This window comes from Patella vulgata, chromosome 6, assembly GCF_932274485.2.
Source record: "Patella vulgata chromosome 6, xgPatVulg1.2, whole genome shotgun sequence".
Classification (NCBI taxonomy): Eukaryota; Metazoa; Mollusca; class Gastropoda; family Patellidae; genus Patella; species Patella vulgata.
This window is the reverse complement of record NC_065884.2, coordinates 59,268,239-59,293,424: the sequence shown is the minus strand read 5'-3', so window position 1 is coordinate 59,293,424 and position 25,186 is coordinate 59,268,239. Positions and strand designations below refer to the sequence as shown.

Below are 25,186 nucleotides of genomic sequence, written 5' to 3'. Positions count from 1 at the left end.
TGGCTTTTCTCTCTTAGCATTTCCTGTGTACTTTCTCTTTTGGACCCTTGATTGGATAATAAAGTTGTTTTTTTATTAGTAGGTTCATGCATAGATATCGGGTTCATACATGGGCGGACCTGTGATGAGAGAACACGTGCACCAAGCGCCCGTGCTGACAGTACAGATTGTAACAGTTCATTGACTTTTTGGCCCTCTCACTTTCGTGCACTTGCAAGACCAGACTAGACCTGAAACCGTGAAATTTTGTTTGGAAATAACTGATTTACAATAAACAACCATTTTTCGATAAATTCAAATCTATCTTAAAAATATGAAGCTCCCGGGTGAGATTAGCTGACACTCAGTGACAGCAAAGGCTCAGAAAAATCTTTGTTTATAAATTCATTCGGGATGCATTATGGGAAGTAAACCTCGATTGATTGGGCAGCCATTTTGACCTGCATTCGGTTGTGGTGGAGAAGTGTCCGTAATATACATTTTAACACTTCATACTCAAAATCGATATTAACAGGTGCCCGGTAATTGCAGGCATCATAATGATTATCTTTTAAAAACCTTGCAGTCAGAGGTAAGAGTCTGTTAAATTCAATATAAAGCGCATCGATTTGCATGAATATTGACTAGCCTAGCGCTTGCTTTTTTTCTCTGCTGACGTGAAAAAAAAATATCAACAAAATTTCTTTGTTCTGGTGGTATTTAATAAAGTGCGGTAATATTCTATATCTTTCTTTTTAATAGACAAAAATTGATGAAATATGGACGAACAAGATACTGCATCGAATTCTGGAATTTTGGATGCCCAAACGGTTCAGATAATGGTAAAAAATCTTCCCGCAGAGGCTTTCCACAACATTGTGGAAACCACAACAATCCAATGTGGGCCGCCGCCTCTGGGTTTAAGTCGGAGTATGTCGGTTCCAGAAGTGGTGGGGACATCAGATCAAACCCAAATTAATCTTATAGCTAGTGGAACCGATGGGCCTTCTACATCATACGTATCAGTCACACAAAATGCAGGTAAGCAACAATATCATTATCAGTTGTCACTGTCAGTGCGTGTGTATTTCCTTGATGACGTCATCCAGAAGAGTTCATTGACATTAACGTGAACAATGTGCCATTCATTGTTATGTCATGAATGATAAGATTACATGGTGGCTAATAAAAAATATTCATATTATATTTAAAGAGGCATTATCACTCACCCCAAGAAAATAAATGTCACACTCAGTGACTCACAATAACCTGAAATTGATTTACTCTTTCCGACTATACACAAACTTGTCAGATTACGGTAATGGATTTTTTAAAATTTATGAAAATTTGTGAGCATTTACAGAATCAGATCAACAATTTTTGTTGCCTTACCCAAGGTTAGCTAGATTTTTACTTTAATTGCAACTCTTGATTTTCTTAGTTTAATTACTCAAAACTACCTGTATTTTGCTTAAAACAGCACGTTTTTATGGTTTTTCTTATCTTTTTTTTGTATAGAACTAAGATAATTATTCCCGGAACTTAACTCTTTCTTTTTTAATAGTTCTGAAAAATAAGTAGTAAATGAAAGATGAAAGTCGTAGTGATTATTATGCATTTTTTATATCAATTAATGTTCCAATAAAAATCATATAAAGAAACCTCTCAGTAATGATATTGTTAATGTTATTAATGGTAATTATTTTGTATCTTTATTTTAATATTATTTCTTACATTTTTTCTTCTTCAAATAACAAGATAATTTGTATACAATAGTTATTAATATCATTTATGACTACTTACAGCAAATGATATTGAATAAGACGTGTATCATTTTAATTAAAATACATTTTTTTTATTTTTTATTTTATAAATGGCAGTTTTAAGAAAATATATGTTGTTTTGGGCAAATCTATGGACCTAGTTATTTGACACATTCTGTCTGAAGACTAAGAAAAATTTGTATAAATACATAGGTTGTAAATTGAAAAGTAAAATAAATGGCTCTGCAAATTTGTCTCAAATTTTTAATACATATTAATTTAACAATGTAAGTACAGTAAAACTCGCATAAGTCGGATTCGTACAAGTCGGATCTACTCTCAACTCTAATAAAATCATTTGGACCCTTTGATCCCGCATGTTTTTCTTATTAAATTTCTGTGCGTAAGTCAGATTTCCTAAGTCAGATCTTTGCTCAACTCGGATTAAAATGTTCAGTCCATTTGATCTAATTCAGGCTTTTTTCCTTCTCCCAAGTGAACGGCAGTATGTTCAGAATTTGACTAAGTCAGTTTTGTCCCGATAGTCAAAAATGCGTTGAGGTATTCCATGCACAGAGCCCCAAAATAATTTCCCCCATGATTTTGACTCAAATCAGCTTATTTGACGCAACACCAAAACGGAAGTTGTCTACTCACATATACGAACAAAAGCTTGAAATGTGCCTTTGAATTGAATCAGTTATTATCTGGCTCTTGTAGTTTATTTCTAATCGAGCTAAGATTGAATTTCGGTCTTCGGCTAACTCGGATCTTCACTTAAATCGGATAAAATTGGTCAGTCCACTTACATGTAGATCTGACTTTTGCAAAGTTTACTGTATAATTAAATCATGTTACATATAAATTCAACATTATTTTTTTTACCAACTTTTGGAGAACTCTAATGTGATGAAAAGGTTATTATTGATTAATACATGTAGTAAATTATAATTGAGATTTACTTCCGTCTCTTAAAAGTTTTTTGATAGAAATTATATAAATAATCTGTTGTTAAAACACTATTTTTGGTCCAGGTCTATATGTTTATCCGCCCAAACTTCAGCTGATTTGAATATGTACGGCTCATCTGCTTAAGTGTACATTGTCATTGTACATTTTTTTGGGGTCACAGTGGCTAAGTGGGTAAAGGCGCTGGCTTGCTAGCCTGGAGGTTGGTTGAGAAAGTTCATCCAGATTTTCCGGTGTTGTTCCCCCTTGTCAGTGATGCAGGACGGAGGGCCTGACAAGGACAGCTGTCTAGTTGTTGGGATGGGACGAAAAACTGAGGTCCTGCGTACACAGTGGCAAGCAGGTGGCTTGACAGTTGTAATTCGATATAAGAGTAGGTCGTAGTAATGCTTTCCGGGCAAAATCTCCCTCATAGCACACTGTATGGCGCATGCCCGTCTTTATTAGCCCAATTCAGAGTAGAACTGTAGCCCTATTTCATTTCTGTACATATGTTTACATGTAATATAGAAAATCAAAACCATAATCTTAAAATTTTAACTTTGTGCTACATGTAGATGCATAGAATTTGAAAATATAAAAAGGAAATGAAACACTTACTGGTACATGTACACATGACTAGAGGAATTAAGTCTGGCCACTGCCTATTTTCTATTCTTTTCATGTACTTGTTTAATTTGTGAAAACAATATTTAAATCTTCTTTCCATATACATGTACACTGTATATGTATGTCTCATAAAAATGTGCTCTACAACAAAAAGAGAAATGTATGTGCATGTACATGTACCAATCTAGTTTTCTTAAAGCCATTGAAGTCACTTGAGGAATTTGTAATCCTTTGCAAACTACAAAGTGAAAGTTGAATCTCTAAATGGAATAGGCTACAGCAAGGTGTTAATGGTTCAATTCTGTTTTACAAAGGTAGATGGATTTAAAATTTAAAAAAATGATATAAACAATTTAAGAATGCTGTTCAAATACGCTTTGAACCTGCTGTGAATGATTCATGTACATTCTGGGTGTATTAGCTGAATGCAGCTCGAATGTAGTTGGAACTCAGTGGGAATATTTAGAATGCACAATGCAGTCAGAACTCAGAGTATTTAGAATGCAGTTCGATTTCTGCCGAAATACTGCCACAAGCCACAAGTCTCGTTGGAGGGCACATGTACCTCAAATGCTGTATGAATTCACCTTGAATGCAGACAGAACACTGCTGAAATGCTAACCAAATAAGGTTCAAACGTCCAAGAATTCAAACAAAGCAGCTGAAATACTTAGAATGTACAGTAGGCCTACTTCAAATGTACCTATACTCAGAATGTACATGTAACACAAATTGATTCTTGTATCAATCGTGATGCATTCAAAGTGCATTCTGGCTCGAGACGAATTCAGGACATTCTGCTAGGACTTAATGTAGCTTTCTGTTTCGTTTCTCCCTCGAACATGATCAAAATGTTTTGAATACTGTTGGAATGCCATAAGAATAATAAAAATACAGCAGAGTGCATTTAGAATACACATAGAATGCTGTTCGATATTTCTCCACTTCAAATGCACCTCAAAAGTTTTGAGCATGAGCAAAACATTCCGGCTGGCCACAAGAATTGGTCAGTATATTTGGAATGCACCCAGAATCCAGTCAGAATTTGTAGGGTGCTCTTCGAATATCCAGAAATATACAAATAATTTTCATTCAGACGGCATTCCGCCTCTAGTGTGACTAGGGTTTTGAATAGTCAATGTACATGTACAATTACTGTACAAACTATTGTGACAGACAGCATACATGTATAAGATTTTATAGTTGCAAACTTTCTTGTATTTTTAATGAATCATAAGGATGAACAATATCAAAATTCTGACTACATGTATGATGATGACAATGATTTTTAAAATGTCACTGTGGTAATAAATTTGGGTGTTTCTAGACAGTGGGTAATAAAATATAACATCAGGTTCACATGTATGATTAATAAAGACCATGTTCGTGGACCTGGAAAAGAAAAATATTTAATCTAACATTGACCATCAGTCTGTTTTTTAAATATTAAAACTTATAACAGTTGAAATGTTATTTTTATCATACTGAATAAGATTATCATTCATAAAGGTTTTTGTATTGTGGTTTTATTGTCTGAAGACCACATGTTTACTCTAAGGGTTCAAGTTCAGGTCAGTGAATTGTGTTGGTAAGTCAATGAAGAGAATGATAACGGCTGTGATAGTATTGGAAGTACTCGTATAATATTATGTATGAATGATAACGCTTGGCTAGTTTGTTGTAGGAAAGGACTTACCGTGTCTGCGTTAAATAAAATAGGAGGAAAGTTATATTGTTTGGTTTTGAATGTTATTAATTTAATGATACATATTTAATTTATCATATGTTAGCTTACGGTACATTATTAAAGTTGCTGATCCAAATTTGTATTTTCCGGACAATTTCTAATTTTTCACAGAACATTAGTCCACTCTAAAAATCGATTCTTTGATATTTAATTAAGAAAACAAAATCCAAATATCAATTGATGGTTACTCAGTAGATAATCTCCCAACTTGAATTCAATCAAGTTAAAGAGAAGACCATCAAACAATTTTGTTTGACTATATTGTGTGGATTCCTAATGTTGATAAATTTTTAATTCATCAGTTCATCATATCTTGGTAAATACTGAATGGAATTGAACCATTATTTTTGAACTGATCGATGCCAAACATAAAGTTGTTTGATAATTAGGTTAATTGATATAAGGTTATTTAGAATATATGTTATTGAGAATCAGTTACATTTTATTTAGTTGATTAGAGTGATATTGTACCTTTACTTTAAGGGTGTAATGTGTTGAAAATTAGTTCTTCATATCATATTCATTTTTACAGTTCTAATATTTGGCCGCTCCCCCAATGATAACATTGTATTGAGAGAGATGGGGAATGGGGTTTGACATCCACTCAACAGTAACTATATGTAGGTCTATTCTCATACTCTAACTGCGTGGGGGGTTGGATGGCTGATGGTTAGCGTGCGCGCGCTGTATCATAAAGTCTGTCATTGAGTCGACTGGCGTGGTTTCGAATCCCCGGTTGTACGTGACAAGGAGTAGGGTCACCTGTCCAACCTCGTGGGTTTTCTCCGGGTCCTCTGGTTTCCTCCCACTGCTAAAGACCCCTACGCGCAAGCGAATTATTGAAATAAAATTAAACCATATGTTAGTCCCGCAATGTCATTACGCCTTAAAAAAGAGTTCCAAATTGGACCAAATATGTTTACATAATGTTACATCATAACTCATGATTTTATTATGCCCAATTAACCAGTGCATAGAAGAATATTGCAGAAAAACTTATTGCGTGACAAACGAGGTTATCAACACGGATACAATGTAAACTATACTGTTTGGAGACGAACAAGATTATCACCGTTTTTAATAGCTTAAATCACTGTCCAAAGTTTTAGGGAAGACCCCAGATTAAACGAAGGGTTGTCATGTTGCTGTACTTGGGATAGATTTGATTGAACGGGAAGAAAAGACACAATCCCATAAAAAGCTCAAGTATCAGAAGCCAATCCAGCAATGGCCAGAGAGGGATTTCTTGGGCCATTGCTTCAGGAATATGGTCTATTCTAGCACATACCATATTTTCATTTCAATGATTCACACAGAAGTTTGGAGTGGGTGGGGGAAGCCAGAGTACCTGGCAAAAAAAACATTAGGTTAGGTACAAGTACATGTGTAGATCACCCAAATTTTGTAAAATACTAACCAGACACCGAACCTGTAAAAAACTTTCACACATACATATGCATGTAATTACCATGTAAGACCACTACCTCACCCACCCCCTCTTGTTATGTACATGTAAGTATTTTTTTACATAATAAGTTGTCCTTCATTGTTCATCCATTATAACCTGTATTTAAACTACATACATTATTTTTTATTAAAATCAATATAGCCACTACCCGGTATAATAAATTATTAATGTTGTATTAACTGACTGTTTTAGAACCTCTCAAGTCAATCAAATGTCAATTTATACAAAGGAATTTTTCGGTCTGTTCTTGATTGTCTTAATAATATTGATTTTACTCTATTTCAAACAGAAATTATTTCCATAAATAAAGTCATTGTGAATTATAATATATGATTCATCATTGTCATGAAAGAAAAAAAATCATGATTTTTCGATAAATCAAATACTAAATACCAATACATTTCAATAAGCAAAAATGTTTTCAAGGAATTTAATGAAAGCTCAAGAAATATCTTCCGCACTTACATGTAAAGTAGCAATATTGTTAATTTATAACATGAATTAAAGATACATTCCTGCGTACAAACTGGGTGATTTGATGATACATGTACATGTATATTTGGACTAAAAACATATTCAAACTAATTAAACAGAATATTTTGCTTCATATCCTTCTCAAAACATTGTATTTGTCAGGGAATACCCCTGCTATAAAAATCATCAAAAGAGGTCATGTTTGTGTCATGTGACTTACTTTGTCACTACCTAGCAATGGTGCGAAGCCGGAGGAGAGGTCATTACAAGGCGATGTTGTCTTTAATCGCTGACTACATGTATTTATTACAAATATCGAAGCCCAGTAAATTCTCGTATTATCCACTGCCCAAGTTTTTTTCTGTGGTTTTTATCTCAGAAACTGTTGCACCATCAATTTTATCAACATATACATCAAGCGCTCACTAGCACTGGGAGATTTGGCAATCTTCGCGTGCTGCCTTTGACGTTACTCGAGCAGACATCACTAATCGTCAGGTGTTTTTCATGGAATCCAGTATTTTTCTAGTAAGATTGCATGTTTCTACTTTCCAATACATGTACACTGTATACCAATATTACCATACTTTTGTTGGAAAAAAAACCCACCTGATAAATACTTTTCTTGGAAAGTATCTTTAAAGAAGCAATATTGTTAAAACATACTACATGTACCTGTATATTATGGTCATCTTCAAACTTATTAAACCTTATAAACCACCACATTTCTCAAGTAAAACATTTGAAAACTTTAATTCTTAATTGGTAGGCTACCAAAATAAATGTTGTTTTCTGTGGTACTATGGAAGGCTGTTGCAGCCATTTTATAATCTTGACTTCTCACAGCGAGAAGGCAATGATTTTCAAATGCAAGAAGTCAAGAAATCATGGATGGAGTGAGAAGGTAAGATTGCATAAAGGCTGCAAGTGTTTCCATGGTTTACAGTAAGCAACATTATACAAATAAACAATGGAAATTATTAAAGAAGAATCCATGTACATGTACCAGAGAGTTAAAATTTCTAAATTAATATTTAGAAACAGTTAGTATGATATTAAGCTGATTTATGATGACAAAATATTCTGGCTTGCATAAACTTATTACCTCTTTAAAATCTACTATATATATATACATGGTCACCTGCCAACTTACCACGTTTCTAAAATACAACATTTAGAAAATCTTAATTCTTAAAGGGGCGTTCTGTAAGATTTTAGATAAAGAGTTGGCCGTTCTCACTTTACTTTTTTAATAACAGATAATACAAAAGGAATATATTGAAAATTTCATTCAAATTACTTTATTTTGAGCAAAGTTATCAATGGTTGTAGTTTTGATAATACATGTACCGGTACATGTATGTGTGCATTGATCGTAACCACTGTACTGGTCATTCGAGTCTTAGCCTCGCTTCCCTATTTTATTTTTAAATTAAATCATTAAATGGCTGAACCGTTCTAATCTACTTAAAATCGGAGGCATCAGATGGCATCGAGAGGTGATTATCATCTTGTCATCTTGAAAATTTCATTCAAATTACTTTATTTTGAGCAAAGTTATCAATGGTTGTAGTTTTGATAATACATGTACCGGTACATGTATGTGTGCATTGATCGTAACCACTGTACTGGTCATTCGAGTCTTAGCCTCGCTTCCCTATTTTATTTTTTAATTAAATCATTAAATGGCTGAACCGTTCTAATCTACTTAAAATCGGAGGCATCCGATGGCATCGAGAGGTGATTATCATCTTGTCATCTTGATTAATGTCTAATTAATAAGTTATGTAATTTTAAGGTCCAAAGAAAGACCTGCAATAGGCAGAATTAGCTCTATAATACCTGTTTAAATTGGTAGGCTAGCAAAATAATGTTTCTTTACAATAAGTGACACAGGGCATTATTTGAGCTTAAATGCCTTAAACTGTTAGAATTGCTCAATTAATAAGATATACATATTCAAGGTTTAGAGTATGATTAAAGGCTTACCAATAGATTAGACTAATTACTGCGTTAAGTTGGTCAGTGCATGGATTTTCAAAATAAGACCACATTTACAGTTATTTTGATACCTGTATATTATAAAATTGAGTGAAAATACCTCTGTAAAATACATACCGGTACATGCATTTAAATCACATTATGTACGGTACATAAAGAAACATAAAAAGAGTCAGTACCTGTAGGCCTGCATGTAAATCGGCCTTTGAACAGTACAATGTAACCATTATCCTCTTTTCAATGATCAGTTTACCCGTATACATGTATAAAATGTCTCTGAATATTACAAGATGTAGGCCTATCTCCATTATTATAGTGTAGTCTCCAAAATTAAGTTTAAAACATTATCAGATTGTAATAATAATAATAATAATCTATTTATAAAGCACTGAATATCCAACAAACTGGTTGCTCAAGAGCAAGATACATGTAATTCAAATTGACTATAAATAATCTATAGCGTTCTACACTCAATAGATCTATGTAGTATTGAACAACGATTTCAGTAAATCATTTAATCACAATGTCAATGTTTAAATTTTATATATACTTGGAGCACCATTCAATAAAATTGTATCTTGTGGAATTTTATATCCTATTGCAATAAAGAAAATTGCAAATATTGTCTAGCCCTACAAATATAACTCATTTCAAAATTCTTAAAAATAATGTCTGTACTTAAAGAGTAAATTGTGGTACCGGTAAACATACTGCTACTACAAACAGTAAGAAAAGGCTCATGTTTGGTGTGGGGTTTATTTTTTAGAATAAACCACAATTCATAGCGTGGAAGAAAAGGGCCAAACAGCTAAGAAAAAACATACATGTACTGTACATTACCTGTAAAAAATGTTATATTACATGTACATGTATGTGTGACCTACCTCAACGATTACATCATTTGACTTCTTATCGAAGATGAAAGACATGTGGAAACCAGCTGTACAGTAGGCCTATAGCTTTTATAGCGAGCTGCATGTACATGTACATAAGTTTTACATATGATTGTCTATTTTCAGTACATGTACATGTATAATGTGTCAGACTTTCAAAGATGGTGAGTTTTGGTATATAGTTCAACAGTATGATACTTCCTCTGTTCTCAGTTATCTATAATTTGTTATCTTGCTGTTACAGATGAGACCAGTAAGATAGCTGCAGCTGATAGCAACACTTCTAAACAAAGTTATGTCCCTTGTAAAGTATGCGGTGACAGAGCATCAGGCTATCACTATGGTGTAACATCTTGTGAGGGTTGCAAGGTAAGATTAGAAAATATATTATATGTAATTGGTTAAGAACAATAGATGACAATAAGTTATTTGAGATCATTTTAAAAGCGTATCCCTATTTTGTATATCAACTTGAAACAGGCCTTACAATAAAAAAATGGTGGAGGGATGCTTGTGAAGGATTACTTTCCCCATGATTTTAGTTAAATGCAAGTAAGCAAGCATGACAAAATATACAGTTTGTATACTAGTCATTGATTTATAACTTGTCTGTGGTGGCTCTCCCTAACAATGATTTTGGAGCCTCTTTAGGGTGCCTGATTCCTCTGAAAGTGGTGATGTTCTGGAGGCTAAAGTGTTTATGTTCTTGAGACAAAATAATTATCTGATTTTCAACAATATCAGATAACTCAAACATGTAAAGTTATTTTATTACCACTACCAGTACATGTTTTGCCTTTCTGATAATTAATTCATGGGTTGTTGTCCTTGATTAATTTTTTTAGTGTCTGTTACTGTTACCTGCAGAAAAATAAAAACGGAACAACCTTTATCGAATGCTTGGCCACTTTAGCTGCTGTGGGTGTATGTTTCATAACTTTGCCACCGGTCTGATTATTTTCAATTTGACATTCTTATAGGGATTTTTCCGTCGAAGTATACAGAAACAGATCGAGTATAGATGTTTACGAGATGGGAAATGTATGGTTATACGGTTAAACAGAAATCGATGTCAGTACTGTCGTTTTAAGAAATGTTTAGCAGTTGGAATGTCTCGAGATTGTAAGTTTCTATTCCTTTTAATATAAAAAGACGATCTAACACATAAGGCTATATTATTATTAATCTGTCGACAAATTCTTCCTTGGCTTGTTCTTGACAAGGAGTCACCTGCATAACCTTGTCTTGTGGGTTTTGCCCCGGGTACTCCAATCTCTCTCCCTCTCTCTCTCTCTGTCTCTCTCTCTCTTCTAAAGACTACAAAATTTAACTAAAGGACTAAACCAAATTTTAACCCAAAATAAAAGTCTGTACTAGAACCTTTCAATTTAAGTTCTATTTATAACTTATTTAAAGCTGTGAGGTATGGAAGAGTACCAAAAAGATCGAAGAGTCAAGACCATGATCAGCGGGTGAGCTCTACAGACTCCATTTCTACACAAGAACAGTCAGCTCTCGAAAACAAACAGTTGGCAATATATGATGTCATTCTCAGCATATCTCAGGCACATCATGCTCATTGTGCTGTCACAGAAGACAAAATGAAAAACTTTAACAGAAAGAATTCAACATTGGTAAGTTAACCAAATATTAATTTTATTTCATTGCCGAAGCCAAATGTCTTTATAAACTCAGTCATATTCTTTTTGTTGCTATCCTTCGTACAGCCAATGAAATACTGTCACTTGGAACAATTCAATGTCTCAATTAGAAATTTGTCTTTCAATCAATTTGCATTATGATGTCATCAGGTAAATCATGTTTTTTTATGTGTTAAAATTACAAAAAAAAAAGCTTTTTTCGAACACGCTTCCACGACTCCTTTCAATTAGTATTAATTAGTTGTCTTACAGTATTTGTTACTTGAATTTAAGAAACTTGAAATATCATGGTTGTAAAGTATAGTCAAGCGTGCTTAGTATAACACTGACGGAAATAGAGCCAGGCTCTTCCTTCCCGAACTCTTTATCGCTTGTAAACACTTAAGCTCCTTTCATCATCTAAACACAGTGAGGTTACATGCAAGCCTTCACTATAAGGCACCTGACATAGGCATTGTCAGAAACAAATTTTCACACAATGTATATATTATTAAAAAAAAAAAACCATTGTGTAATAATTTGTGTCTGAACTTCTTTGAGTGGCATTTAGTAATTGAATAGTACCACACTAAAAACTTTTTATGTCTAACAAATGAAATAAAATAAATGGGGTTTAACGTCTTAATGTTCTGCTTTGACTGGGCTAATAAAGACGAGCATACACCATACAGTGTGCTATGAGGGAAATTTTTAACCCAGACAGCGGTGCAACAGCCTAACCTTATATCGAATTCCAACTGCCAAAGGATCTTTTACATGCACACCAATGTGTACAACAGCCTAACCAACTGCCAATGGTTCTTTTACATGCATGCCAATGTGTTCATGGGACCTCGGTTTTTCGTTCCATCCGAAAGACTAAACAGCTGTCCTTGTTAGGCCCTCTGTCCTGCACAACTAATAAAGAGCAACACCGGGAGCGAACCCGTGACCTCCAGACTAGCGAACCATTGTCATATGTGACCGGTGCCTAATTATTAAACATCTTTCAACTCCATTCGTTAATGGATGATAATTATTTTGCGTATTTGTAAAAAAATTGACTGAAGTTACATGCATGCTTCATAGAGACTGATCAGCAGCATTCAAATTATTACTACAAAATCTGTGCTGAAGAAAAAGCGAACGGATACACAACAGTCAGAAATATATATATAGATTTATTTATTGTTTTTGAATCAAGAAATTTAACAATGTACTGGTATATATTACTGGAGCCATGTTGTCTCAGTGAGTAAGATGTTGGCTCGCTAACCTGGAGTTCACATGTTCGATCCCTATGATGACGAGAAAATTTTTCAGGTTTTTCCCAGCGTGTTTTCACCTTGTCAGTGGTGCAGGATGGAGGGCCTGCAAAAGGACAACATATACATGTAGTTCAAAGGGGACAATAAAAACCCCTTGACAGTTAGAATTTGATATTAGAATAGGCCTCATAGCACACTATGGCATTTGCCTGTCTTCATTAGCCCAGTCAATTCAGAAGAGTAGGACGTTAAATCCCATTTCATTTCATTTCATTTCATGTTGGTGTATATTACAGGTTGAGAAGATAGAACTACCTGAAGGAACAACCCACTTTACTGATGAACAAATGGAATGTCAGAGATTATCAATGTGGAGTCAGCTAGCGAAATTAATTACACCTTCAATTCATAGTGTTGTGGAATTTGCTAAAAGAGTACCAGGTTTGTTTTAACAATATACACTTACTCTTTCAAAATATCCCTCACAAAAGTATGAACTTCAGAGAATGTAACACATGTCAAAACAAGGAATTAGATTCGTCGAAGTCATACATAATTTAGCAGAGTAAATTGGCAGATATGCAAAACGTCTTGGTCTAATTAGACAAATATTACATTTTTTATATTTAGGGTTGTTTTGAACATTAAATAGATTGTATTCATATTCATAAAAGTACCTAGTGAAGAACAAAAATTAATAAACCTTTTAGTAATCCTGTTAATGTATTTTTTTTTTTTCTCCATTCCAGGTTTCTCTGAATTAACTCAGGATGATCAGTTGATATTAATTAAAGCAGGATTCTTTGAGGTTTGGTTGACAAGGATGGGGAGGATGTTTAACAGGGGAGAGAACCTAGTCACATTTGAAGATGGTAGTATGATACATAGGGATGAATTGGCTGTTGTTTTCTCAGTAAGTTATACAACTAATTTGTTTTTATGTGTATGTTTATATGTATATTGCCGATTTACCCAATACTACCTAAATACTACAGAACACCACCACATACTACCCCATTGTGAAAACTAAGAGTAGTTAAATTATACCCCAAAAAATGAGTCAAGTCATGATGGAATTGGCTATATTTATGGTAAACTGGAAAAGTCTATTTATAGTATCAGTACCCAGTAGCTCAAGGATCTGAAAGACTAGCCAGATATCTTCTAACCCAATACTACAAAATACAACCACATACTACCTTATTTGTATCCAAAACTGACAGAATTTTTCAATTACTTCAATGAGAGTATCCTTGTCGAAGCGTCGCTTAGTATTAAACTCAGTAGGGGATCACGTGGCTAAGTGGGTAAGACGCTGGCTCGCTAGCCCGGAGGTCGGGTGTTCCAACCCTGCATTGGTCGAGAAAGTTCATCACGATTTTCCGGCATGGTTTCCCCTTGTCTGTGATGCAGGACGGAGGGCCTGACAAGGACAGCCGTCTAGTCGTTCGGATGGGACGGAAAACCGAGGTCCCGTGTTCACATTGGCGTACACGTAAAAGATCCCTTGGCAGTTGGAATTTGATACAAGAGTAGACGGTAGTGCCGCTGCCCGGGCAAAATTTCCCTCATAGCACACTGTATGGCGTATGCCCGTCTTCATTGGCCCAGGTTAGGATCAGAACAGTAGGATGTTAAACCCCATTTCATTTCATTTCATTTCAATTTTCATTTCATTTCATTTCAATTTTCATTTCATTTCATTTCAATTTTCATTTCATTTCAATTTTCATTTCATTAAACTCAGTAATTGTGTATCCATAAAAATTGTACCTTGTGTTAATATGTTCAATTACTAAATGCCAATCAAAGAAGATACTTCAATGAGTTAATTCCTATAAAAGGTGCAGCAAACATTTGAGATGTCTGTTTGTAGTATCGATGATACATGGAATGGTTAAACATTGAATAAATAGTTTTGATAGTATCGGTTTATATGTGTAAGGGAGATACATGTAACTGGAATAACAAAACATTGACTATCACATTTGCCGTACGTTTTGCAAGTTTTCCACAAATTAACTCAATTTTTTTAATATAATTGGAGTATTCTGTTAGTTTTTCATGATAATGTGGTAGTATTTGGTAATATTGGCCATTGGGTACTGGGTAGTATTGAGCAAATCGTCCTGCTAGTAGCAAGTGGATGTTTTAAGATATAAGATTTATTTTATTCTTGTATATTTAAAGAGTAGAATTTGCCATGGTTACCCTTCACCCAAAATTTAAAATTAACTCCGGTTCTAACACAGATATTGAAATAGAAATGTTTTTATTTTGCAGCCAGCATTTGTGAGTTCATTATTTGATGTAGCAGCTAGTTTTAATCATTTAAATCTCAACGATACAGAAGTTGGTTTATTTACTGGCATAGTACTTGCCACAGCAGGTTAGTTTATTCATCGATCTCGGAACATGAATCTGTTTTGAATTTTACCTATAATTACCCAATTTGCAATCATTTTATCAAAGATGAAAGCCACTGATTTGTCATTTACATTTTTTGGACAATATCTAATTTTTCACGACTTCATCCATCCTAAAATATTCTTTGTAAATATTAAATGAAATTGAAATATTTGTCGGATATACCTTTTAGAGATTCAACTTTTACAATAATGTAGTTTTCAAGGGATTCAAAGTCCATCACATATGACAATCAGCTGTTTAAAATATACTGTTTTAAAAGAGTGCAAATAAAAATTTGAAATTGCACTGATGGCCAGATAATTTCTTTTACTGTTTTGAATATGAATTCTTCCTCCTCTTACAGATCGATCAGGTTTGTCAGATTCTAAAGCCGTGGAAAAAATACAAGATAAATTGATTGAAGCATTAAAATTACAAGTCAGTCGGAACCATTCAACAGAAGAGAGCTTGTTTGCTTCAATCATAATGAAATTCCCCGAATTACGAACTCTCGGCCATCAGCATAATGAACTATTAAAGTGGTATCGAATACAATGGAGTCGCGTGACACTACCTCCTCTTTTCGCAGAAATTTACGACATCCCAAAACATGATGACATTACACATGTTGTTCCAACCTAGTCAGGGTAATGAGAAGTTTTAGATTGTATTTTATTTTTTATTCCAAAATGCTGCCAACATTAAAAAGATAATGAAGTAGGTCAGTAGTGATTGTAAATTTGGAGTTATTGAATCAAATAGTCCAAGTGCAATGAATTACATGTTGTATCTAAAATATGGGTTGGGACTGCATTCAAAATGTAAAATTGAAGTATGCTTTTGGTCTTTAATTAGGGGAGAAGCTCAGAATACCCAAATCATTCATCATGCAAGCAGCAGTTTGGTGAAAAATGAGGTATCTTGGAATTTCCTTGAAATGATTTATGGTTTAGCATGCAAGTAGTTAGGTGGGATTCAATTTTCCTTGAAATGTGTTATACTTCATCAGCCAGAATGTTTGTAAAGGATGAGCTGTTTTAAGTATCAGTGCAAATGTTGACTGAAAAGGAATGAATAGATTGTAGTGCAAATGTTCACTGAAAAGAATCAGCTGTGCAGTGAAAATGTTAACTGAAAAGGAATAGCTGCTAGATTGCAGTGAAAATGTTAACTGAAAAGGAATAGCTGCTAGATTGCAGTGCAAATATAGACTAAAAAGAAATAGCTGTTCAGATTGCAGTGCAAATGTGGACTGAATAGGAACAGCTGTTTAGGGTTGCAGAACAAATGTGGACTGAATAGGAACAGCTGTTTAGGGTTGCAGAACAAATGTGGACTGAAAAGGAACAGCTGTTTAGGATTGCAGTGCAAATGTTGATTGAAAAAAGAACAGAGACATTAATTGCTATTAAACAACAAGCATCTTTGTAAGAATTAAAACTTGATAAGCTCAAGTTTAAACTGCCCAGCCATCTTATTTGGTGCAGAATGAGTAGAGTGAATATAGTATGAAACAGTGATTAAATAATGCATTTGAACTGACTGACCTCCACTGCCAAATTAAATTCATCATCTTATCCATCAACAAATTGACAATTATATGTAGTGCTCAGGGATAGATCTGACTTTTTTTATTTTGAAATTCTGATCTTGTCAAATTCTTCATGTTGTTCTTGATGTTGGTATCGTAGTTTAAGCGTCCGCAAAAATGCTTCTGTAGTGAACTGTAAAATCCTGATATATCAAAGACTTTGTTTTAAAAAGTGCATTTGTTTTTTACATTTATTTCCAATATTTTTATGAAAGATTTGCATTTATATTTACATATACCATGTATATGTATTTTCATTTGATAGTCATTTATATTGAATATAACAAAAGTCGTAGGAAATGACTTGCTGATTTACTTTTAGCGATCGCATAGTGCTTCATTGACGATTTATAAAGTCCATAGAATTTTGTTGTTAAGAATATTTTTTAAGATATATCTGGCAAGGCCAGGAAAAATAAACAAATGGCTACATAATAGAGGAAGAGAAACATGAGGTATTTTTAATAAAATGTTACGTCATTTCAAAAACCTTGGATTTTTCAAATTTAACAAATGATTACATTAAATGTGACATTTTGCTTGTCATTTCAACACACATTTAAAGCTGGACCTCAAGTGAGTACATGCTTAATCCTGATAATAAAGATATCGTTTGTAGATTTACTAATGGATGTGTAATTATTACTGTATGAAAATATTTTCACTGTGTTGTATGTCTTCCTGCCTTTTGATATTTAAAAAATAGAAATAGACCATTATTAAACAGTCTACGTTGCTAATTAAACTTTTGTACATGTAACTGGATCATGTTGTTAGTTACAGATTACATGTATCTGACACTTTTACATGCTAGCTATGTCATCACATTTCAAATCTGATACATATTGTAACATAGTATCATATACGAAATGTGATAATATGTGTATTACATTTTACACTAATTTGAAATATGATGACTTAAGTAGCATTGTAAGAGATCATTATTGTTTTCTGGGAACTTCACTAGTAATATATTGAAATCCTATAAAGGGGGGTGGGGGCGGCTTATGTTGACCTTGCAACTTTAAGCAACTGGCGTTTCAGCAACTGAAAGAGACTGAAAAAGGTTGATCTGAACGCTTCTTACAACTTGAAGCAACTAGTTGCAGTCAGTTGCACATGTTTAACTTTCTGCAACTCATGGCAACTAGTTGCAGCGACATGAACGTTCTTACAACTGTCATCAACTAGTTTCCATGGGAATAACATCACATGATAAGAGACTTGTGTCATGTGACTTTATAAATAAGCAAAATGGAAGCGAACGAGGATGCCCACTTTTCAAATGTTGATGATGTGGACGATAATATATTAATAGAATTGTGGCAAGACTGACCATGCCTTTGGGGTACTTCTAAGGTATTTGCCATTTTGTTGATCACATGATGAATAAATTATGTCACATGTTAGTGTAATCACTATCAGTTCCGAGTCAACATAAGCACTTCGAATTCAGTTGCTCTCAGTTGCTGATATGATTGACATAAGAACAATGCAACTATCTTGTTTTGAATTGCAATGGTGACATAAGCCTGCCTTTAGATTGAAGGATATTCTTGCCTTTTATTTTCTTACAGACATCAAAACAAGCTGGCTATTCAGTACCTCTTCCAAATTCTTTTAAAGAAGTAAAACCTACTGTTCTTTATTTATTTATATAGGCCTTTAATGAAGTAAATTTAAGGTAGCATTTAAATTGTTTAGTTATAATGTGTACAATAATTGAGCGTCACTTCTTAATTTTAAAAAAACAATTCTTAAGTATAGTTATATATAGGCCGCATTTGTGTTATAAAACAAAACAGGTGTCTCCAATTTTTTAGAGATAAATATTAGTTTTCCATAGGTATATGTTTTAGGCTTTATCATTATGTGACTCGTGGTAGCAAAATGAGTCGGATGTCTGATACGATATGAACAAAAATAGTCTAATATATATTTTTAATGATATAATACTAAAGGTAAAATTTTTGATTTGACAAATAAAGTAAACTAAATTTGGTTTTAGATTTTTATCCTTTTTCAACATTTTCTTTCATGATTTTAACCAGTTTTAACATTTATTATCATAAACAATGACTTGTGACTTCCCGACTCATTTTGTGGTCATGGGTCACATATTGCTAACAGTGTTTGAATAATTCATCCTTTGTATATATGATATGCACTGTGCTCTTAAAGAGATTAAAAACATGTGGATTTTAAACATGGGTCCATTTGTGATTTTGATTGTTCATAAATCATAAAGCTGGTGTAAACTATAATTCGCACAATAAAGATACACCTTGTACAAGCATGCATAAAACGTGTAGTAAATTGCAATACAACGGATAAATATATTATCATAAAGCATAAAGTTAAATGTTGGGGAAAAATATTCTGATCTATAATCTGTAAAAGCAGTAATACCTTTGGAAGACATTGACCGTAGGAGTGCTCATGTTAATGGTGCACATTGAGTGTAATTGGCAGGTAAATCTATCAACATCAGTCTCAGGAATCAATACTCAACGGCTTTAATTTCTTGTTGGCTTACTTTGAATCTTGGATTTTTTTAGGTCAATACACGTTATATACTGTCAGACTTTCAGATAGAAAAGGGCTAGAGGGTCCAATATATGATCTAATTATGTTATGGGAATATATCTTTAAATGGTGTTTGTTGTAATTAAATTGAAATATTGCTGTTATGATTAATAGACTGTTGAACATAAATGATTATTTTTCATTAGAAATCTTATTATTTTGGGACCTCATTTTGTATGATTTGCAGCAACCTTGGTAAAATGCACCTTTCCTCCTAACATCAATATAGTAATTAAATGCCCTTGTATAAAATATCTAGACGTCTTGCTATGAAGAGGTTATAGTCATAGTGTCATAATGAAAATCAGTTGTTAGAGACTACTATCAAAGTAGGATACACAATGTATTCTTCATACGTTTATATCTTGGGTTTTTTTTTTAATAAAATAAAATAGTCGAAGCCAAAGACAGTTTTTGTTTTGAAGAACAATCTCCTAAAAGTGAGAATCTGTTTATGATATATTATTATAAAACATAGCTTTGCATGTATGTATATATGGCATTTTCTTTCATATATATTCATACATATACATGTATCATCTTTTTTAAATACATACTATAAGTGCTATAACGTAGTTGATGTTTTTATTATATTCTATTATATGTAGTCGGAATGTGTTTTCATTGTTTTTACGTCATTTTTGTTCGATATTAAAGAAGAATGTATGTTTTTTTATGTGAAAAATGTTGTATTAAGTCAATTTTTGTTTATGTATATAAATATTTGTACACACATTTTTAGCATGGATTAAGAAACATTTAGTGAAATATGTTATAGAAAATAAAATTTCTAAAATTCTATTCTCAATATGTATTATATTTCTGAATGCAAAATACCTACAAAACAATTAGTCCAGAATTGGGAAAAAAGATCCATTAATTAAAATTATGCATTAGAAAGTTTATGGTGCTAAGACCACACCAAATAATTTTCTGTTCTTCCCAGGGTCTAGATAAATAAATAACGACTTGAATCACATGAGATGCTTAGTTTAAAATTTCAAACTTAAAAATTTCCCGAACAAATAAGGAGAAAAACTTTCAACAGGTGTTTCCTAAAATTAAAATTTCAAACTTAAAAATTTCCCAGGTGTTCCCAAAGAACAGAAAATTAAGTTGGTGTGGCCTACCACGTTTTGAAGTAAATTTTAGTATATCATGATTCATTATGTTAATGAAACAATTAAATTGATTTATCATTATGATCATCGTCATGTTGTTTTAGTTATTCTAGAATACAAAAATATTTGCATTGGGGTACTGCAGGGCTCATGTTTCGGTCAAAGGAATTTTACTGAGTCGAAAATAAACATAAAAAATTATCAAATTTACTGGTATTTGATAAAAAAAAAAAAAATAACCTACAAACCAAACCGGTTTGCTAATTTGACATAGTCACAAAATTTTTTAATTTGGAGTCCTGAGACCCTGTATTTTTGAATGAGGGGTACTGCAGGGCCCACATTTCAGTCATAGGATTTTTACCAACTGGAAAACCAAATTTAAAAAAATTGTGAAACAAATTCAAAACTATGTTTTGCTAATTTGAAATAGTCACAAAATAAGAATCGTGTAGCAAAATTTTTAATTGGAAGCCCAGAGACCCTGTATTATTGGATTTATTTAGAACTTTACATGTTCAACTGTATATTGAAATTGTCAAATATTGGTATGACTGTTATAAAACAAAAAAGTAAACATGTAAAGTAAAATTAATGAAATTGATTTACATTTTTTTTTTTTTTTTCTATTTCACCAAGTTATGTTATAGTATATTTTATTTAATTAAATCAGGGCTGTTTAAATGGCATAACCAGATCTCGGTTCCACGAATAATCTTTTCTCCACGTTTGTACTCTTTTGAGCACAAGACAGGATTTTATTTAATATTTGATCTCGTTGAGGACAATTTCCCAAAAATTTCTAGCGGACATCATCTGCTAACAGACCTGGCCAGAGTTCAGTAGAAGCGAATGCAATGCTCATTAGGTACTGTTTGTTATAGTGAGTGAACCATAATTAATATGATATTCTATTATTACAAGTCACACTATACTCAGATTCAGTTGGAAAAGACAAACTTTTCAAAGCAAATACTCTGCTGAACACGTGGGCTTGACACAATCTAGGGTTTTACGTGGAACTGGGTTCAGATTATTCTATGACAAGATTACCTCAAACACATAAATCTCTTCAAATGGAAAATACTTTTTATGTGGTTCAACCAAATGGAATGTCTCTCAAGTTACTTGAAAAAATCATTAAAATGTTCCTTTCAGTTCTGTGTAAGTAATTCTTAATAGTTAATAGAATAAAAAGACTTGAATAATTGTGAACTTTTTATGAAAATCATACAGCTAGATATTCAACCTGGTGGTTTCAAAGAAGACTTGCTGTTTCTCCAAAGTTTCATACTGTTTTGAGTATTTTCGTTATTAACTCGATGTTAAAATGCTGCACATATGAAATTTCCATCTATTTTCAAACATGTGCCATCATGTCAATATCCCTTGTGATATCTTATGGAAATGAAATCTCTCACTGTAATCCGGGTATCATTTAATCTTGGGTATTTAGCACTAATTTCTTTCATGTTCATTCAATATCAAATCTTTTTCAGAAAAATTGTCTAAATTCGTCTAATTTGTACTTCCAGTTTAAAGCTTACCGTTTAATTTTTATAATGAGTGTCCAAATTACAAGCATTTAATTTCCCCGACCACTGTTGAAAAATAACATCCCAATTAATCATTATACATCAAAAATCATTTGGGTTTATTTTTAAAGTGATCTGGAAATTATATCCTTGTAAATTAGACACTTGTTACCAAATCAAACAAATTAAATGGTCAGCTTTAAATTGGACACAAGTACAAATTGGATGATTTGGGGTGATATTAAACGATTTTTACAAATTTAAAAGTAAGATTTGATTTTGAATGTGAAAGAAAAATGCAAGATTAAAGGATACCTGTGTCTTACCATATTCAACATGATAATTGCCCAGCATCAGTAAACACCCACCGGCCAAGCTCTCATCATGGCGTACACATTTACTTACCTAATTTTCTTGTAAGACCAGTCGTAAGTGTCCCAGAACAGTAAACCACCATGGGGTTTCAAGCTTTATTTTTGGTTTGATTCTTCCCCAGTTAACACCCCCTTATTTTGAACAGTTTTTAAGGACTGAGTGTTTATTGTGTTGAATATGGTACATTTCATCTTTTCCATTTATACTTTTACCTCATTTTGTGCTTTATTTTCAATTCATTGCTTGACATACAGTAATTCACTGATAAAAATAACTTGATCATATTTACTATTTTTGTCCTATCTGCTCTTTTCTTTGCACATCAGTGGCTCATTACATGCAGTTGGGCATGGATGGATCCATAATAATGACACACCTCTCGCAAATGTACCAGTATGCCAGCCTAATTTAATTTTCTTTTCTAAAAGTTATTCCCCTTTAGGATTTGGCTGTAAATAAGTCATATAGCATGGTATTTTAAAATTTATGTCATTTACAATAAAATGTAACTTTTAAAAAAACTATCTGATAATTTGTTTTACGTAAAGGAGCTAAACCTGTAACTCAATGTTTTCCATAAAATTTGTAATTAAAAACCTGAATTAAAGTTCAATATTAGTCCCATTTCAAGCAATATTTATGTTTTTATATTGCCGTGAAAATGTGGGATCCTAATATCCAATATTTAAGATATAAGAACATGTTAAAATCAGTTCACAAGTCGTGTATTCTACAGTTTCGGGTACGATTTGTAATGAACAAAGAAAAGCATAGCTTACAAGACAACTCCGAAGTAATTAGTAATGGCTGATTCACAAACGATTCGATCGTAATAAAAATTAACGTGTATAACGGACTAATTAGGCGTAAAAGATTGCTGTTCAATTTGGACTATTCACATATTTCACCAAACAATATTGATTGGAATTTACAATAAAAAATTTAAAAATTGAAATAAATCACTTTATATACCTTCATTCATATAACATATTACATTAATATGTGTTTTTAGATCCATTTTCATCTATTTTAAGGTTACAAAGAATAGAGCCATACGCCCTTTAAGTGATTTACAATTATTTCAAAGTTTGAACAAAATGACTACCTCAAACTTGATTATATTATTAATGTCATTTCATCCTTGCTACACATGAAATTTAAGTTATTGTCAATAAGAACCATTTCCGTTAAAGAAAGGTGGTGCTTATAGACTATAGCTTTGCATAAAAATTTTGCTGCTGATTGAAATTGAACTGAAATCAGCTGTATTAATTATAGTTATACACTGTTCATACACTGTGACATCTCATGTGCACATGAGATAGGTTAGTTGCACACAAACAGCATTATTGTGAAGCTGCTGTTTGTAATTTATAAAGATCGTGATATATAGCCATTCAGACTGTGAATTCCAATTCCAATATCTGATTTAAATTTATGTCGTAGTGGTACTATGGATTAATTCAAACAGTAGCACTAGTCAGTTTAATTTTAAATGTTTTTTTTTAGGTTTTTGTGTATTTCCTTTTGATTCTAACTACTGCTAACTCTAACATCTCAAACTGTCAAGTGGATAGCTGTGAACTATTTAAGGGCTGTTTGAGGTGATTTTGGGAACAGTTTCAAGCGGTTTTAAATATGAACTACAAAACTATGTAAAAAAAATAGATCTTTTGTCTCCAGTTTGTTTGAGATCTCAGCTGGTCAATATTTAAATATACCAGGTGCTAAAGGGTTTTGAATAATTTACTATAAATTTTCATTTTAAATTCTTAAATTTATCATAACTGTCATTTTAATGTTTTTAAAAGTTTACGAAATTTATGTAGTTTCATGTCATTGAACAATCTGATTAAAACACAGATCCTATTTCGTTTCATTTTTTATAGTTCAAAATTTTGTTTATTCGTCTTCACTACACTTAATATAGTGTAGGCCAGCGAAAGTATAAAAAAAAAAAAAAAAAAAAATATAGATCTGTATTTCAATCAGATTGGTGATTGAAAAATTTATCGTTATATTTTATCCCTTTTTATGTCATGAAAATTTGAATTTTCTCATGGGATTTATCATGTAATTAAAGATCTTCAAATCAATTCAGGTAATCATTCAAAATTTCAGGAAATAAAAATCTTATTCAGGGAAAATAATCAGTGAATGTGAAGATTATATTTGACTTTTATCTGAGTTAAGTTTATTTAACTGTAAAGTTGTCGAGAAATGTAAAACAAATTGATCAAATTATACAGAAAGATAAGGCAAGGTTGCACAGTTTCCAAGAATTATTCCAATTTTACTAAAGCACTTTTCTCATTTTAAAAATATTTTAACTTGGAATTGAAAAAAAGTGAAAAATCAAATACTTGAGGGCACTTTCAACCTTGTCTTGAAAATGAGTACATGTAATTTCAACAGTGGGCATGATATTGGCCTAGGGTCAGGGTATTTTAGGTTTTTTATATAATGTGCTATTATTTGTATTTTCTGACCCTGGGTTCTGTTCTGTATATGGCCTAGGGTCAGAATGTATTTGTATTTTCTGACCCTGGGGTATGTGCTGTATATGTGGTATATTAAACAGTGTAATAAACGTAGAAGTTCTGTACACATTATACAGTTGTTATTGTTTTTGGGGGAGCTGCGGTGGCTCTGTGAATAAGATGCAAGTGGGGTTAATACACATTATACAGTTGTGTATTGTTCATTGGATTGGTGGGTGGGGTAGTAGTGGCCCCTATGTTTCTTCCATAAAGGTTGA

At 32.7% G+C, this 25,186-nt stretch overlaps 1 protein-coding gene across 1 annotated transcript; it reads left to right on the top strand.

Moving 5' to 3' along the window:
• Positions 1 to 435: 435 nt before the first annotated feature.
• On the top strand, positions 436 to 25,040 carry LOC126823745 (ecdysone-induced protein 78C). Its single transcript, XM_050552714.2, has 9 exons — positions 436 to 571; positions 742 to 1,020; positions 10,148 to 10,272; positions 10,884 to 11,025; positions 11,320 to 11,537; positions 13,108 to 13,252; positions 13,561 to 13,724; positions 15,095 to 15,200; positions 15,585 to 25,040. The coding sequence occupies exons 2-9, from the start codon at positions 759 to 761 to the stop codon at positions 15,860 to 15,862; spliced, it is 1,440 nt and encodes a 479-aa protein (XP_050408671.1). The 5' UTR covers positions 436 to 571; positions 742 to 758; the 3' UTR covers positions 15,863 to 25,040.
• The last annotated feature ends 146 nt before the right edge of the window (positions 25,041 to 25,186 follow it).

Coding starts and splice junctions, on each gene's coding strand:
- LOC126823745 (XM_050552714.2), top strand. CDS start 759: ATGGACGAACAAGATACTGCATCGAATTCTGGAATTTTGGATGCCCAA. Junction 1,021..10,147: donor ATCAGTCACACAAAATGCAG/GTAAGCAACAAT, acceptor TTGCTGTTACAG/ATGAGACCAGTAAGATAGCT. Junction 11,538..13,107: donor ACAGAAAGAATTCAACATTG/GTAAGTTAACCA, acceptor TGTATATTACAG/GTTGAGAAGATAGAACTACC.